The 18,711-nt window shown below is 34.8% G+C and overlaps 1 protein-coding gene across 4 annotated transcripts in view; it reads right to left on the bottom strand.

Annotated features, from left to right (window-relative positions):
• Window positions 1–17,498, bottom strand: part of LOC138315619 (ATP-dependent RNA helicase DDX1-like) — a 293,511-nt gene extending 276,013 nt beyond the window's left edge. Inside the window, exons 1-8 of one of the 4 annotated variants that reach the window (XM_069256769.1) lie at window positions 17,351–17,498; window positions 9,413–9,552; window positions 8,890–9,069; window positions 7,273–7,937; window positions 6,760–6,916; window positions 4,392–5,192; window positions 4,038–4,216; window positions 1,798–1,960 (exon numbers count right to left, since the gene is read on the bottom strand). In XM_069256769.1, coding sequence (XP_069112870.1) covers window positions 1,798–1,960; window positions 4,038–4,216; window positions 4,392–5,192; window positions 6,760–6,916; window positions 7,273–7,937; window positions 8,890–9,067 — 2,143 coding nt within the window. In that variant the 5' untranslated portion in view covers window positions 9,068–9,069; window positions 9,413–9,552; window positions 17,351–17,498. Of the gene's footprint in view, window positions 1–1,797; window positions 1,961–4,037; window positions 4,217–4,391; window positions 5,193–6,759; window positions 6,917–7,272; window positions 7,938–8,889; window positions 9,553–17,350 lie in introns of all 4 variants that reach the window. The other 3 variants (XM_069256768.1, XM_069256770.1, XM_069256771.1) reach the window with 3 other exon arrangements.
• Window positions 17,499–18,711: the final 1,213 nt, after the last annotated feature.

Genomic DNA, 18,711 nt, shown 5'->3' with positions numbered 1-18,711 from the left:
GGGGCAGGAGGGGCGGGGAACAATAGGGGAAATAGAGGTAAATCCTATAAATCGCTACTTGTCCTAGAGTTCTGCATGGATTGTAACCAAATTTGACCACAAACATCCTTGGGGGAAGGGGAACAGAACTTGTATAAATTTTGGCTCTGACCCCCCGGGGGCAGGAGGGGTGGGGCCCAATAGGGGAAATAGAGGTAAATCCTATAAATCGCTACTTGTCCTAGAGTTCTGCATGGATTGTAACCAAATTTGACCAGAAACATCCTTGGGGGAAGGGGAACAGAACTTGTATGAATTTTGGCTCTGATCCCCCGGGGGCAAGAGGGTGAGGCCCAATAGGGGAAATAGAGGTAATCTTATAAATTGCTACTTGTCCTAGAGTTCTGCATGGATTGTAACCAAATTTGACCAGAAACATCCTTGGCAGAAGGGGATCAGAACTTGTATAAATTTATGCTCTGACCCCCCGGGGGCAGGAGGGGCAGGGCCCAATAGGGGAAATAGAGGTAATCTTATAAATTGCTACTTGTCCTAGAGTTCTGCATGGATTGTAACCAAATTTGACCAGAAACATCCTTGGCGGAAGGGGAACAGAACTTGTATGAATTTTGGCTCTGATCCCCCGGGGGCAAGAGGGTGAGGCCCAATAGGGGAAATAGAGATAAATCCTTTAAATCGCTACTTGTCCAGGAGTTCTGCATGGATTGAAACCAAATTTGGCCAAAAACATCCTTGGCAGAAGGGGATCAGAACTTGTAAAAATTTATGCTCTGACCCCCCGGGGGCAGGAGGGGCAGGGCCCAATAGGGGAAATAGAGGTAATCTTATAAATTGCTACTTGTCCTAGAGTTCTGCATGGATTGTAACCAAATTTGACCAGAAACATCCTTGGGGTTAACAGAATTTGTATGAATTTTGGCTTTGACCCCCTGGAGCAGAAAGAGTGGGGCCTAATAGGGTAATTCAGAAAAGAAACAATGAACTTGAATTCAGAACATTCCTAGGCATTACAAACCAGGTGAGCGATACAGGCCCTCTGGGCCTCTTGTTTAACTAAACATGCCGTGGCAAGACTGTCACTTCTATTTGACATTTTGTTGCACGCTTCCGTTTGTTGCTGCGGCCACGTTTTGGAAAAATTACGTCATGTTCTATGTAAAGCTTGACTTCGCTCTATTTTTAGAGGAGTATTTTCCTGGTCAAGCTAGGCAACTGACCACCCATGTCGTTCGCTGTATGCATTGAAAATGATCTGAAGATTATATCTATGTATAGGATAAATTTCAATTCCGTAGTCTTTACATTTCATTGGGCGAAACCTACCTTTAAATATCAAAGAAACACGAAAGCATGCCAATTTATTGACTCGTGCCCTATCTGGGCCTCGAACTCACGATCTACGGCTAGAAATATTAGATATATATGAAATTCCTTTCTCTCATTATCTAAAGGTTGTTCCATAGTGTGAATGCTTCGAACTGAATTATACTTCATGGTAAACATACCCATCGAATTATGCAATAAGTATAAAATTGAATGCCTTTGATTCGGTTAATATGGGTTTTATAAACCCGGTTTAACCAAACATATCATCCCGGACTCTGCCATCTGCCATTTCATTTATTTAAAAAAAATAATAATTAAATGAATTTGACCTCAACAAAGGTTTCAAATCATTAAATATGTAGGAGTTAGAAATGTTAGGTAATAAGTCTGTGTCATCTTACTATTACTAAGTAACATGACAAAAAAAAACCAAAAATGAAAACCAAAAAACACTACACATTTGATCAATACCGTCATTTGATTGAGATGACTGAAGCCAGCTATCCAGTGCTTGTTGAACCTGTGATAGAGAGAGCCTTTCGTCTGGTTTAGTTTTTACACACCCGACGATGATTTCATGTACTGGACATGGAATACAAGAGTACCACCTTGGTGCCAGGTTGTTGAACACCACCTATTGGAATGAATGTAAACAGATGCAGTAAGTATAATTTAAAACAATGCATTACGAAAACTGTAACTAGGCTTAAAGTTGATTAGACATTAAGTGTTTTTTTATATCAAATGAAAAAATCTATGCATTTAACAATGGAAATATCAGAAACCTAACCGCAGACTGAAGGTGACGGATTTGTAATCCAGGACACGTTAACCACTTGGCTACCACAGCGTCAATATGAAATTCAGATAAGTTAACCACTCAGCCATCACAAATTAAAGGTGGCGGTATTATGACAGAAAGTTAGACTCGTGAACCACTCAGCCATCACACATTAAAGGTGGCAGTTTTATGGCAGAAAGTTAGACTCGTGAACCACTCAGCCATCACAAATTAAAGGTGGTGGTATTATGGCAGAAAGTTAGACTCGTGAACCACTCAGCCATCACAAATTAAAGGTGGCGGTATTATGGCAGAAAGTTAGACTCGTGAACCACTCAGCCATCACAAATTAAAGGTGGCGGTATTATGGCAGAAAGTTAGACTCGTGAACCACACAGCCATCACATATTAAAGGTGGCGGTTTTATGATAGAAAGTTAAACACGTTAACCACTCAGCCATCACAAATTAAAGGTGGCGGTATTATGGCAGAAAGTTAGACTCGTGAACCACTCAGCCATCACAAATTAAAGGTGGCGGTATTATGGCAGAAAGTTAGACTCGTGAACCACACAGCCATCACATATTAAAGGTGGCGGTTTTATGATAGAAAGTTAAACACGTTAACCACTCAGCCATCACAAATTAAAGGTGGCGGTATTATGGTTGAAAATCAAACACGTGAACCACTCAGCCATCTTACATTAAAAATGGCGGTTTTATCGTCGAAAGTTAAATAAGTTAGCCTTTCAGCCATCACAAATTAACGGTGGCGGTATTATGGTCGAAAGTCAGACACGTTAACCACTCAGCCATCACAATTTAAAGGTAATGGTAACCACTCATCCATCACCAATTAAAAGTGGTAGTATTATGGTAGAAAGTTAAACACGTGAACCACTCAGCCATCACAAATTAAAGGTGGCGGTATTATGACAGAAAGTTAGACTCGTGAACCACTCAGCCATCACACATTAAAGGTGGCAGTTTTATGGCAGAAAGTTAGACTCGTGAACCACTCGGCCATCACAAATTAAAGGTGGTGGTATTATGACAGAAAGTTAGACTCGTGAACCACTCAGCCATCACAAATTAAAGGTGGCGGTATTATGGCAGAAAGTTAGACTCGTGAACCACTCAGCCATCACAAATTAAAGGTGGCGGTATTATGGCAGAAAGTTAGACTCGTGAACCACTCAGCCATCACAAATTAAAGGTGGCGGTTTTATGGTAGAAAGTTAGACACGTGAACCACTCAGCCATTACACATTAAAGGTGGCGGTTTTATGGCAGAAAGTTAGACTCGTGAACCACTCAGCCATCACAAATTAAAGGTGGCGGTTTTATGGAAGAAAGTTGAACACGTGAACCACTCAGCCATCACATATTAAAGGTGGCGGTTTTATGGTAGAAAGTTAAACACGTTAACCACTCAGCCATCACAAATTAAAGGTGGCGGTATTATGGTTGAAAGTCAAACACGTGAACCACTCAGCCATCTTACATTAAAAGTGGCGGTTTTATCGTCGAAAGTTAAATAAGTTAGCCATTCAGCCATCACAAATTAAAGGTGGCGGTATTATGGTAGAAAGTCAGACACGTTAACCACTCAACCATCACAGATTAAAGGTAATGGTAACCACTCATCCATCACAAATTAAAAGTGGTAGTATTATGGTAGAAAGTTAAACACGTGAACCACTCAGCCATCACAAATTATAGGTGGCGGAATTTTGGCAGAAAGTCAGACACGTTAACCATTCAGCCATCACAAAGAAAGGTGGCGGTATTATGGTTTAAAGTCAGACACGTGAACGACTGTCTATAGGAAGCGACGGATCTGTGTTAGAAAGTGAGACATCTAAACCAATCGGTTTAATTAGTTTAAAAAAGAAAGAGTATATATATATGTATTATGTATTACGTATTACGTTTTCCATAGTGTCGTCAATTTTCGTGGCATAATCATTCCGAAAGGGATGGAATCCGTGTGTAAAAATCTCGTAGATCAACAATCCTACCATCCAGGTGTCGGACCGTGCGTCATATTGGTCATCCAGTAAGGACTCTGGGGCTGACCATCGAGTAGGGATAAAGTCACATTCAATATCTGGAAAAGTTATTGTTTATAAAAGAGTGTAAGTCCTTTGTTCTTTATGCAAAATGCGGTAGTCTTGATCTGACAATTGTTCAACCAAATGAATTTTCATATCAGAAATTAACTTAAACATAAAAAATGTTGTTATTTATATTTTAAAATTATATTTAAAACTTATGAAACATACCTTTGACAAAAGTCCCAGAACCAGCCGAATCATCGTCTCCATACCTTGCAATGCTTAGATCAGACAAGACAAGCTCGTCATGCCGTCTGTATTTGAAACTGTCTGCAATTAGATTTCGGTGGACGATTTTCTTTCCATGAAGAAATCGTACTACTTCCACACATTTTGAAGCTATTGCCCCAAGCGTTTTAACGGGTTGCCACTCATAACAAGAGCGTTTGTTGAGTAGATATGTACTGAGAGTCGCATCTAGAAGCATTTCTGTCATATAAAATACAGGCATTGGCTGGAACTGATACGCTATAAGTCGACGAATGTTTGGATGTGTATCATCCCCAAGAAGGGTTTTCAACATTTTCATAGTATTGTAATGCCTTCTATTGGACGGATCCTTCTTAGCGCTTTGGATGTATGTCTTCAGGTCATCTGTGCCATTGCCTGGAAGTAGGACATTGACACTTACGCCTTTGTGTCCAGCCATATATCCCTTAAATTCATGCCATCGTGGAAGGGGATTTCTACCATCCAAGCATTTGTCTGACTCCAGAGTAAGACCAAGAAACCCCAATATAGTTTGCAGGTAGGCTGGAATTTTGTCTGATAAGCTTACCTGTGTTAAAGAAGAAATCGTGTTGTGAATGTTTCGAGCTAGACTGGTGCTTCTATGAAACATCAAAACCATTAATTCATCTTGTATAGCCTCTTTACATTTGCTTTTGTTTTTGATCTTCTCAACACACGTTTTCAAAATTTCACACAGCAGTTTATTTGTTTCCATCTGTGTTTCTGGTGTTTGTAGATCTTAAAAGTAAAAAGAAAGACACACTCAAAAAATAATGCAACAATCCAAATAAGGCATTGATTGAACTAGTGCAAAAGTAACACATACTAATCAAAAAGTAATCCGAACTCATGGAGAGCTTTAAATAACAATTCAACATCCATGTAATCCAGAATAGTGACAGTTTATTGTTATTTTTCTGCTGCTACTCCTGTAGTACAAAACAAGGTCAATATTTTCGTATAATATGTCGATGGCACACGGAGTCATGAAGAATGAGACGCCAAAAATACTAAATACAATCCGAAAAAGGGCTTGATTAAATACAAAAAGTAACGTATACAAATAAATATGTAAACCGAACTCATTGATCACTAAATAACAATGAGAAATGCTATGTGTTCCAGAAAAGTAAGCGTCTTTTGATTGTTCTACTACTCCTGTAGTACCAAATAAGGTCAATATTCTCGTAAAAATGTCACAAGGAGTACTATTTAGATCATCAAGTATCATCCACATTTATTCCACATTTATTCCACAAATTATATAAAAAAATAAAAATAATTAATGTGGCCGACAAGAAATACAAACGGAAATGATACGAAGAAGTTCAAGGAAAGTATCGATTTACGGAAAATGTCACGTGACCTGATCGATTTCGCATGGGAAAACAGAAACAAACCTGTTATTGGGCGTAGAAAATGTGTATGCCTTTATACGAAACGCTTCGGTATTGGCAGTTTTGCAATGACGACTGTTTCAAGTTGGCAGGTATGTTTATAAGACGATATTTGACCGTTCGATATCGTAGGTTTATATGTACGGAATAATGTCATAATACACGTCTTTAATGTTTATTCTAGACAATTGGTACATTGTTCGATCATTGTATTTGTTTGTGATTACAAAAAAACCCTAAAAAGTTACGTATATTGGGGGTCTTTTTACATGTTATCTTTTTTATTCGGTTATCTATTGAAAACCATAAGGTTTGATAAATGAAGCTGTGAAAATCATTCAAATGGACAGGCAGTGCCTTATAAATATTAGCTGCAACACAGAATTCCTGCACTGTAAAATTCTTGTTATGTATGCCTTGTGTATATTTAAATGAAAACATACCTGCAGAAATCACTTTTAAGTTACTAATAACAATGTCAAAATGTGAAATGAAATTGTAGACCATAACTTGGATTCTTGGTCTGACCGTATGTTCTCATTTCACTACACTGTAGATGTATAATGAATTTTGGGAGTACCGCAAAAATCATCTTCAGCTTTTATTTGTGCTTGTAAAATAGAAACCTTTGCATTGTAATGTAATTGTATTGCAATTCTTAAAATGATGGTAATTTTTAACTGGTCCGATAATAGCGATGCATAATGTCATTCTAGCCAACGTAAAAAAACTTAAGATGTTTTCAAGCCAATATTGGAAGCATTTGTTTTATAAGCGAATTATGAACTGCGTTTCTAGAGGCTCTAACGTTACTAGTCATTAAATGGCGATAGAATATTTATCGATGATGATTTTCTTTTGTACAAAACATTGAAAACAATGACGAAAGGTAAAGGGTGTAAATTTACCTTGGTGGCCATGTCGGTTCAATAAACACTTCGCTCCCTGACAAATCAACACCAATAGGGGGTAGAGATGTTGGATGTCCGTTCTCCTCGCTATAGTTTTAAGTGATGTATGAATAAAGATTATCAGTCTCTCAGACGGTACCACTCCTAAATGAACCTAATTAAAAAAAAACTTGGAATGAATTAAAAAACATCAAGTGTCTTGAATGACATTATTAATGTTAACAAATCTTAATAGTAAATAAAGCGCATTTTCATCTCTGTCATCTACATAACTCTGAATGAAAGGGATCTGCGATTATATGCTAATTACAGTTTACTACAATTGACTAACAGAATGTGTAAATTACAACACAGGGCAAATTAAGATGTAAAATCTTCGCGTATACAAAACAAAGATTATACAACAAAAACAGAAGCGCCATCTTGTGACTGAAACAGAGAAAATTAAAGCAAGAACAAACCTTCTGTTCGATGACACTGATTACAATAAAATACACCAACAGTACTTACCTGGACAAGGAATCTGACCATCAGGGAGTACTGTTCTGTTAAAGACATTTTGGGAACGTTGCAGCTTATATTGGTAATCGTGTTTTCATCCATCAGTTCTTCTCTCCATGACCCTTTCAACTGTGCACATGACGACCTTTTGCGCTGAATCATGTCTTTAATTCCCTCGATCATCAAAACAACTGCTTTTTTGAGGTATCGTTCAATGGTCTGGGCGTCAGCATAATTTGTGTTGTCAAGAATATTTTTCAACATGGAAAGTTTTTCAAGCGTTTCGTTTTTGTTTTGAATTGTCTCTACATCAATATAGAAGACAAATGCCAACATTAACACAACGTTTGGTAAAGTGTTTCTAGAGGTCTTGGACGAGCTTGTTTTTCTTCTTACTACAGACAGTTGAATTTCCACACATTCCAACAAGATGTCAAGCTTATGAAAATTGACGTCTGTGTTAAAAAGTAAATTTTGTATTTCTCTTGCAACCCTGTCTGAGATGCCGTGTCCATCATACTCTAACAACTTTGTGAGAGTTAAAATATCGTCCTGTTTAACCGCCGTTGGAATAAGACACGCGTGGACGTATCTGGTTAGCTCCAATACAATCGCCCTTCTGCTGGTCGTTATCATCTCAACGATAGCAGATGGTTCCTTCTCTGAATACGATTCTACGAATAATGAAATTACTTGATGAAAGTACTTTTCGTTTAAGTCCATTTGTCTCAAATGACACAAATACATGGTAGAATGAAAATTAACCCATTCTATTAAAACCAAATGTTACATGTAACAACATTAAAGTCAACCCTTGAAATACGTTCCAAAATTCCCCAGGGACCTATCTTATGTTCAAATTAAATTGCTCAGTAGAAGAGAAGTGCATGACAAGGTTCCTTTTCTTTTGTCATCTCATTCAAAACAGTGTAAAAATAATGTTAATAACGTTAAATGCTATTATTTTCTGGAAACAAATACATGTTCCTGTCCGCCCTATCTAATTAAAATTAGACATGTGTTCCGCTCCAATGCAAGATCTAACAACACCCCGTTCGGGGTCACCTCAACATGACCCCTATGGTTAGCCAATTAGCGTGTCGCTTACGAAATCTTTGGAGTGGTTAATTCTTTCGGAAACTAGATGGCTAACAGTACATCCCGATTGTAGGCAAGGGGTCATGCTGAGGTGACCCCGACTGTTAGATCTTGTATTGGAGCGTAAAGTAGAGTATCGTAGAGGAGCAAAATTACCAGTCTAATTTTAATTAAATTACTGTCGAGTGCCCCGCGCAGGAATGGAACCGGGATCTCTGGCCTCTAAAACTTGATACAGATCAAAGAAGCATGCCCCACAGCTGAGTGACAGAGAAATGTTATGTGTAAGCCATGCTGACCTCCCCTTTGACACACTATGACTGAACAGATGAATGTAAATGTATTGTATCCAAATTATATAAAGTCAGTATTCAAACGAAGCTATAGATTTTGTTGTTTGTAACGTGCCGTTGAAACATCTACTTTTTCATATAAAATAGATATAGATAAAACACGAGAAGATTAAACAAGAGAAGAGAAAACATTATTATACATATACATATCTCCTTAAATATGTGTTACACTTACGTAATGGGTGGACGTATTCTTCGACTACATTGACTCCTTCTGAATCCACCTCTCCAATTCTGCCTGAGTTGAGGTTTAGCAACTGAGTTCGAGGTTTAATTGTGAGTGTCGCGTACGGGTTATCCTCAGGGCCACAATTCACATAGTCATGATTATCATTGTTGTTCCTGTCACCCATTGCTTCAGAAGTTATCCAAAAAAAGGTTCTGTCTCATCATGATTTTGGCTATTAGTTTCTTCATGCACATTCAATGTTCTGTAATAATTTTCCTGTTCTCTACCTCGAAAGACATTTTTAGTTATTCGAAAGAAACATCACAGAAACGAATTATCTGCAGCTACGTTCTCTCATAAATAGAAACTTCACCATCCCTGGGCAAGTTGAACTTTTATACGAATATTCTGATGTTAATCGTATGAAGGTGTGTTCAAGAGAAAAGTCGCATTATCTCTAATACCGTAATCGCTATGAAACTCGTACTTTTACCATTCTAAATTTAATCCAATGACGCATTGATGAAACCTTATATACAAAACCATTCCGTGGACACTTTAAAACAAGTATACAGCCACAGGTCCATCTACACTGACTGATGCAGCTCCTTTTATCCTCATTGTCCTTGTTTTCTTCTTTTAGTCCATGGTCAGGTATCTATGCCGTATCTGACAGTTACAGTATTGACAGTTACAAAATCATAATGCACGTACATAAACAAGATAATGCAAACATTATCTAAAAAGCTAGAAAGTATGACTTCATAAGCCCCATAGATATTTAGGATACTGCTTATGATTTAATTCAAAGAACTGAATCAGGTACTTATCAGGCATGACTTTCATTGATTTAACTCACTTTTAAAACACAAAAATGAGTAATGGATCATTGTTTTTTTACCCAATAATTCCGTTTGGCCAATGACTCAATATTGAGTCAAAAACGATAAATGATAGTCAACTAAAGCACAGTAATTAGGACGACGGGTGAAACAGAAGACGATCCACGTTATGAAATTTTACATTTAATTACTTTTATTTAAACTATTACCAATTTACTTCTTTTAAAAATTAAAAGCCTTTTTGGAAAGGTAGTAGGCCAAAAATCGCTGTTTTTTACCAGCATAATTCCAATCTATATACGATCGATTACATGTACATGTATGTATTTGAATAGGATATTTTGATTTCAATACGGCTAACTGCATTGCATTTCAGAAATACATATTGTATTTGTTGTATTTTTTGTCTCTGGCGACCAGACGTTAACTATGGTCGGCTTAAGACGGTGTGTTCTCCATTTGCCCACTTTTTAGAGAACAAAGAAAAGTGTTGGTAAATCTCCTATAGGAGAACAATGGAAAACCAATTATAGTCAGTTCCATAATAATTTTTACCCGTGCTTACCTGTATTTGTTTACCTGAGCTACCTATAGTTTTTCAAAAGTGGGGAAATAGAGAGATATCAATATATACAGTATACAATACTATATATGTTTTATGCATTTTGATATAAAATTATGCATTATTTTTTATATGTTACATAAATTTCAACATTGAGATAAGAATAACGAACAAAATAGCATCCAAGATTTATGAGAAGAGTTACAGGAAGAGCAAATTGTTTTATTTACAAATTGTTTCAATTTCAAGAATTAATTAAAATCATAAAAACGTCTACATCTGTCGTTATTAAGAGAACCCAATCAAGACGACAATGCTTGTAATATTAGCACGTGTACCTATATAGCTATATAGAGAATATATCACAAGAAACTGTTCAATTCTATAGGATGATACATGTAACAATATACGTGTAAATATACATGTATCTTATTACTTATATCATATACGTTTGTATTCCATATACATTATATATCAAACTTTACTGATGTCCCGACATTCCAATTCTACAGTAACAAGAAAGTCAAACATACATGTATTGTATATATTTGTATGTTAGACATTGAGAAAATCCAGCTATTTTTCATCAAGGATGATATTTTCACAATTTTTTGGAAACATCCAGATGGTCGCTAAAATATCCCCCATGAAATAATTACTAAGCATGAGATATATATATATAAAAATATATTAAATATACCTTTTAGTCAAAATGTAATGTTTGGATTAATTGAGATATATCTTGTTTACGGTAACCTGCAAAACTTAGATTTGCATAATTTGATAATACATGTATTACACATTTATCAATGCGCATCACTTTTATCACACTATAAAAAAGCTAAGCATTTCTACTGAAGATAGACTTCTACAGAATGAAAATTGTTTGAGAGAATGCGAATGTTATACTATTACTGAAGAATAATGAGAAATTGTTCAAAGTCTTGCTGATTTTGAAATTTCGTTAACCAAGGATTTATAAGTGAAATACGTCCTTGCGTTAAGTTATATACAGTGAACCTCCGGATAGTTCGAACATACAATTTTCCAAGAAAAACCAGTAATTTTATAACTACTGATGACTTTTTATACAATATTCTACTTCGGATAGTTCGCATCTGTCCAATTATGAACGTAAAAGTAAGACTTTTGTCAGCAAATCGGCACGATGGGCCATAAAAATTAGTATATATTGCAGTATATTTCAGTAATATTTGTCAAAAAGGTGATTTCTAATGAAAAGAGGCTATATATATATTATAAAATGTATGATACATATAACCATAACCTATTTTTCTAGTTAGCATTTATGTGTATATGTAGATGAAGTTTAATGTAGCTGTATGTATGTATATATTATATGTTTGTCAAAAAGATAGAAAGAACTTTTGAAGTTAGTATCAAATATTAATTTCATGTTTGATGTGTTCAATTAACATAAAAATATCAAGAACATAACTGAGACTACAAAAAGAGTAACATATTAATAGATGATTCCATGTAATATAATTTTCATGCATGTACATGATGCCCTTATGGAATAAGTACAGTAGCACAGGTGAAATTCAAAGGTAAAACACAGGTAAATCATTGTTTACTATTCTGAAATAGACTATAATCCTTGTCATAACATTCTGCTAATTATCAGATTATAAAAAGTGGGCAGCCGAGAATATTTGTTCACTGTGCTACGCGTTAGATCGCTTAAAGATGATAAGACGAGTGTCCAACCCAAATGCCAACGAATTCTTTACAAAATGTAAGCACAATACCATACTCTATGTCATAATAGTTCTAAAAAGGTGTTATGAGTGAGCTAGGGCTACGATGCAGACGTGTGATTTCCTCAGGATAATAAATAGCATATTTGACTTATTTATCTTATTTTTTATATTATCTGACTTTTAAATGTATTTATGGCGTAACGGTATGGTTATTAGGTATATTGAGAATTTATCATTCCTTTTAAGACAAAAAGTTTAAGTACTATTAGAAAAATTAAAACAGAGACAGAAATCAAAGGAAATATCTTATTGAAATTAAAGAAATATCTTCAATTTGACTTAGCTGTGGTGTATATCAAGGTATTGCTAATATGGTAAAGACGTTTATTCTAACCCTGGGTACAAAAAATCGTGCTTACAAAACGAAATTTCGTGAACTGAACTGTCACCTTTTAACAGGTCAGAGAAATCACTATATTTGGAAATAAACACGCAATCATGTGATCACTAGTTACCCATAATACAACTTCATATTTCGGCCAATGGCATGAATGAGGTATAAGCACGTGACTCGTTTTACTACTTTGTTACTACAAAAAAAACCACGTGTTTTGTACCATTTGGGGGAATATCCCCCGCGGATCGTGGTTTCATTTCCAAAGTTGGGAAACAGATTGAATTTCATAAATATATATTTGCATTTATCTTTTCACCAAAGCGTTTGTTATATAAAGGCATAAAGAATTTTTCATTAGGGCTTTAATGGCTGTGTACTATTAATATTGGTTCAATCTTTAGGATGAAAATCCTCCCGGGACGTGGTTTTACCTCCAAAGTCGGGAAACCACATTGAATTTCATAAATATATATTTGCATTTATCTTTACACCGAAGCGTTTGTTATATAAAGGCATAACGAATTTGTAATCACGGCTTTAATGTATACACATACATGTACATGTATGTATATGAATAACAGTACACGTGTTAATCAAGTTTGAGAAAACTACCCTCGAAACTATATATTACCATATTTATTCATATGGATTTTGTAATTATCTATTATCACTGTTTGAAAAGTAATACTTTGAAAAAAAATAGCACGTCACATGTGGATGATATAACTTTTATTACTGATATTGTCGATACTGAATGCTTTTATACAATTTTAAATCATATTCACGATATGCATCCCTAATAATTCAACTTTTACTGCACATGTGAGGACAAATGAACACGTATACATGTTCCTGGATTTAAGGAATAGATGTTTATTTTGTTGAGGTTATGAGGGTATAATGATAATGATAATTACATAAAATTTACACGGGCTCCATTATCATTATACCTCCATAATTATATTTTACAGTTTTTCAAGTAAATGAATATCATTTTTTCCCGCGGCAGTTGCATATTTTTTTTTATTAAAATACCCATATTTTTTCTCTCCCGTCATCGTCAACGAATTCGATTGAACAGCTTATTGGAATCGAGTCATTCATATGGTCCCACCAAAAGTGGGGTGATGACCTCACGTTGCTACGCCATAGACTATTCACGTAACAATAGAATCGCCGCGCGTGTTGTGCTAACATTATACACTGATAATGATAATACTAGAAAGCATGGTTATTGAGCCCATGTCAGTGCAAACTGTAAATATTATGTTATAACACGTGTGCATAATCAGAAGTCACGTTAAACATGAAAATCGAGGTCTCACGATATCTTACGTCGCACGTGCACCATACCTACGTGAGAAAGGTGAGTGGATTTACAGAATGAAAAGAGAGAATGTAAGGAAGGCAACGACACCACTACTCTTGTTCTTTCTTGTCGAGGTACGCGAGTATACATGTGCATGTACATTTTCATGTAAATGTATCAAAATGTGATGATTCTAATAAAAAGGCAAACAATTGAAGGTACATATATATGTGTTGATTCTTTTGTTAATGCAAAATCAAAGCAATTCTGATATTCTTCAAAGAAATAATTTACTCTATTGATTGCTATTTATACAAAATCCATGCTAAAAAATGGATGTGTACCCACAGAAATCTTAGTCAATCTGGTCTCGATTTCGGAGGTGAAATCACTTCCCGGGGGGATTTTCACTCTCTATGTTAAGATATCAAACTTGATTGTCTAACACGTAGACTTTGAACTGTTATTTATATGCATACATACATACATTTTGGTATATGTACATAATACATGAAAGCCGCAATAACAAATTCGTTAGGCCTTTGCATAAGAAACGCTTCGGTGAAAAGATAGATGCAAATATATATTTATAAAATTCAATGTGGTTCCCGACTTTCGAGATATAATCACGTCTCGGGAGGATTTCACCCAAAGATTGAATCAATAATAATTATACATGGCCATTAAAACCGTAATAAAAAAATCGTTATGCCTTTATATACAAAACGCTTTGGTGAAAAGATAAATGCAAATATATATTTATGAAATTCAATCTGTCTCCCAACTTTGGAAATGAAACCACGATCCGCGGGGGGATATTCCCCCAAATGGTACAAAACACGTGTTTTCTGTAGTAAAAACGTAGTAAAACGAGTCACGTGCTTATACCTCATTCATGTCATTGGCCGAAATATGAAGTTGTATTATGGGTAACTAGTGATCACATGATTGCGTGTTTATTTCCAAATATAGTGATTTCTCTGACCTGTTTAAGGACATGTTGAATAGACATAACTATGGAACATTTTTAATGTGTACTCAGAGCATCAGACGGAATGCGTGATAAGATATCGTATAAAACAAATAAAACATGTCGCATACTCAAATCCCAAAGTGAGATTATCACGCTGAAACTTTCAATGCTGTAAAATGCGAAAATCATCCAGGTTCAGAATAAGTTTGAACCAACTTTCTTTTGCGTGCGATGTATTTACGCGATTTTCGATCAAGGTAAATTCGCGAAAGTTTATCTCCGCGAATTTATAACTTCCATAATTCTCGCACAATTAAATTCAAAAGTATTTCCACGAAAGAAAGTTGGTTTATTGTATATTAGACTGAAATTATCCATGAATGGTATTACCCATACTATCTTAATACTACGTATATAGACGATCTTTATCCATATAGATGGTAAAATACAATGGCATAGGGGCCTAATATTTAAATTGAAACAATCTGGTATCTCTAGGAAATTATTATCTTGGTGTGAAAACTATTTATTTGATAGATATAAAAAAGTTGTAATTAACGGTACTTGTTCTGAGACACATACTATTAAGGCAGGCGTACCTCAGGTTCAATCATAGGTCCACTCTTCTTTCTTGTTTATATAATGATATAGTGGATGATATCAAATGTAAAATCAAATTGTTTGCTGATGACACTGCCTTGTATATAACAGTTGATAATCCTATATTAGTTGTTGATACCATTAAAGATGCTCCACCGCTGACAAATGGTATTTTTTCGCTATCAAAAACAGGAGCAGATGCTTTTGTATTTTTCTTCAGTTGCAAAAGTTACTTACTTTACAACATTGCCACCATTGAAAGGTTTGAGCTTCTAATTTTACTTTAAGTTAAAAATATGAAAAATAATTAATTGCATCCCGAAAAAATTCCGTATCACTATATCATATATGGAATGAAGTACTAATTGCGCATGTACCAATGGCAAAATAAATTATTTTATATTATTTTTTGTGTTAATTAGACATATATATACAGGATTAAACACAAATTATTGTTCAAATGATGAATATCATGTATGCTCTGTCGGCGGTGGAGCATCTTTAATTATGATCTTTATTAATAACTAAGAAAACAACACATAGACACTACGACCCCATAACTATGAATAATTCTGATGTATCAAATGTAAAATCCCACAAACATTAAGGAGTTGTATTAAATGAAGATGGTACATGGAAAAATCACATAGATAATATTCTAAAAAGAAATCTCCAAGGAGAGCTGTCTTAAGAAGTTTAAGATATACTCTAGATAGAAACTCTCCCCAAACTATCTATTTTTCATTTATAAGACCGATTCTAAAGTATTCTGATTTTGTATGGGGCAACCTACCAAATTATGTATGCCAAAATTTAGAAAATATACAATTGGAGGCAGCAAGAATCGTAACAGGTACTACTAAATTATCAAGTATAAGTCTATTACATAAATATTTAGGCTGGGGAAAATTATCTTAAAGAAGAGAAAATCATAAAATTTTGCAGTTCCACAAAATGTATCATGGGAAAACTCCAGATTATCTATCACATCTAATTCCAAATAAAGTATCAGAAGGTCATATGTTTAACACTAGACATTAAGACAATTTACAGCTACTAAATTGCAAAACACAATTTTACAAAGATTCTTTTTTAGATTCTTCAATTAAGTTATGGAATGCATTACCAGTAGAAATTCGTGAAAATCCCTCCATTGGCATAATTAAACGCTTTTTGCAAAAACAAATTAAAAATAAACCCTCTTATATTTTAACTCAGGAGATGGAAATCTTCAAATTTTACACACTCGTTTAAGACTAAAATGTAGTTATCTCATGCAACATTTATATATAAGAAACTTAGAAGATAGTCCACTTTGTACCTGTGGTTTAGTCGAAACTAATCATCATTTTTATTATCATGTTCTACCTACACTATAATTAGACAAAATACACTACATCAATTAGATATAATTCTTACCGAAAAAAATCTCTACTTTAGGGAGATGATAGCTATTCAATAAGAAATATTTCTAGCAGTACATACCTATATCACATAAAGTAAACGATTTTGTTGAAGTGTAGTTTCATCAGTGTTGTTAAACTGGCTGTTTATTTATAACACTTTATTTTAAAATTTTAAATTTTAATAGAACTATGAATCTATTTTCTTATATTGTAATCACCACATGTATGTTCATTGTATGTATTTATCTTGTATTCACCACATGTTTCTATGTACACGTATTTTTTTAAATTTAATATTTTTCTGCATTAAACTTTCTTTATACATATCTTGTAAAAGGTGTTTCCAGTGCCGAACTTTCCTCTGGCTTGATATTTCAAGGGAAAGGAATTTATATAAGCGTTAAGCTTGTTTTTCGATACCGAAATGTGTGTATGTACTGTATTATATGTACCATTATATGAATAAAATACTGTTTAAACTAAGTATTGTGCATAACTGACCTAGATTACCTGTTGACATGTCTCTCCTTGCACACAACTTCCTGGTAACCATATCTGAGGTTTATGCTTAATATATACAAAATTAGTATATGGAATATGTAAACGAATATAGTAAATTATATTAATAACTGATTATTTGATTCTATAACTTACCTTAAGTTGAACGAGTCAAACTAACGTTGTTGTTTTTTACATTAAATGTTAAGGCAAAGTTGCAGACGAGAAGAACACTTCTTACTCAAGCATTACAGGTGTTAAAATAACTCTTGGGGATTACCAACATTTTACCAAGGTACGTAACTCGACTATTTGTACTCTTATTCAAACTTGGTAGAATACTGTCAACGTACGTATTTTTGCGGTAGATTTATTTTAGCTCTTTTCGTGCTGTCTTTATAAGTGCTAAATTTGTTAAAGGGTATTTCTAGCGTTAGCCCACCAATAATTTAAATTAATTGACCGCTGCAAAAAAAAAGAACATTTCACAGTGGTGAGAGCTAATTTCGTGAATGTATATCGCGCGCGAAACACAGCTGGTTTACTGTATAAGACATGTTTGTCATTGATGTAACAGATCAAGAATTGTTAGATACTGGCCGTAGGTTCGGATTTTCTCCACCTCCTTAACTTGACACTTCCTTTGAAGTCTCCTTCCTGTTCTTCTAATAACACCATATGCACCAAACAGAGCACACTGCTTTAATTAAAGATAATATTATTTCAGCTGAGATTTATATCTTGTGACGATTTGCGGCCTGTCAAAGTGCGGATTCTCTCTTGCTGAAATATATGCCCCTTTCTTATTCTGAACGGTGAATGTGTATGTTATGTTAAAACAATTCCAATAAACAATTTTTTCTATGCAGTTAAGAAAATTTCTGGCAAAATTTGTTTCCATTTTTCATCATTTGCACAATATTTGTTTCGATACATTTAAGCCGATAATTCCTTCTAGGCTGCTTGTACATACAATAAATGTGAATTCTAAATGACGAAATATTTTTGTCACAATAAATATTCCCATCCTATCTTCTTATAACGGAGACAATGTGTCTCTCAGATTTGTTTTGATTCCAGACATTTCAGACATATTCCAACATATAAAGTAACGATCAGGTGAGGACAATGCTTGTATTAGCGTTTAATATCACAGAAATGTATTAAATTCCAGGTCAGAAATAATAACAAGAGGCCCATGCGCCTTAACGGTCATCTGACTATTGGCACAATACAACATAGTCATTTAAATGTTTAAGCCATTTTGACCCCTGTTATCCTGAATGAAGATCAAAATCATTTATTTCAAAAAAAGTATGGTAGCACTTCATCCCAGCATGTCACAGGCCAAATATCAGGTCTCTAGGCCTCTTAGTTGTTCACAAAAAAGTTATTTCAAGATTTTAGCCTCTTTGACCCCTGTGACCTTGAATGAAGGTCAAGGTCATTCATTTGAACAAACATGGTAGCCCTTTATCCCAGCATGATACATGCCCAATATCAGTACCCTGGGCACT

The sequence above is a fragment of the Argopecten irradians genome, chromosome 2 (assembly GCF_041381155.1).
Source record: "Argopecten irradians isolate NY chromosome 2, Ai_NY, whole genome shotgun sequence".
Classification (NCBI taxonomy): Eukaryota; Metazoa; Mollusca; class Bivalvia; order Pectinida; family Pectinidae; genus Argopecten; species Argopecten irradians.
Note: the sequence above shows the minus strand (reverse complement) of the source record. Positions and strands in the feature narration are given on the sequence as shown.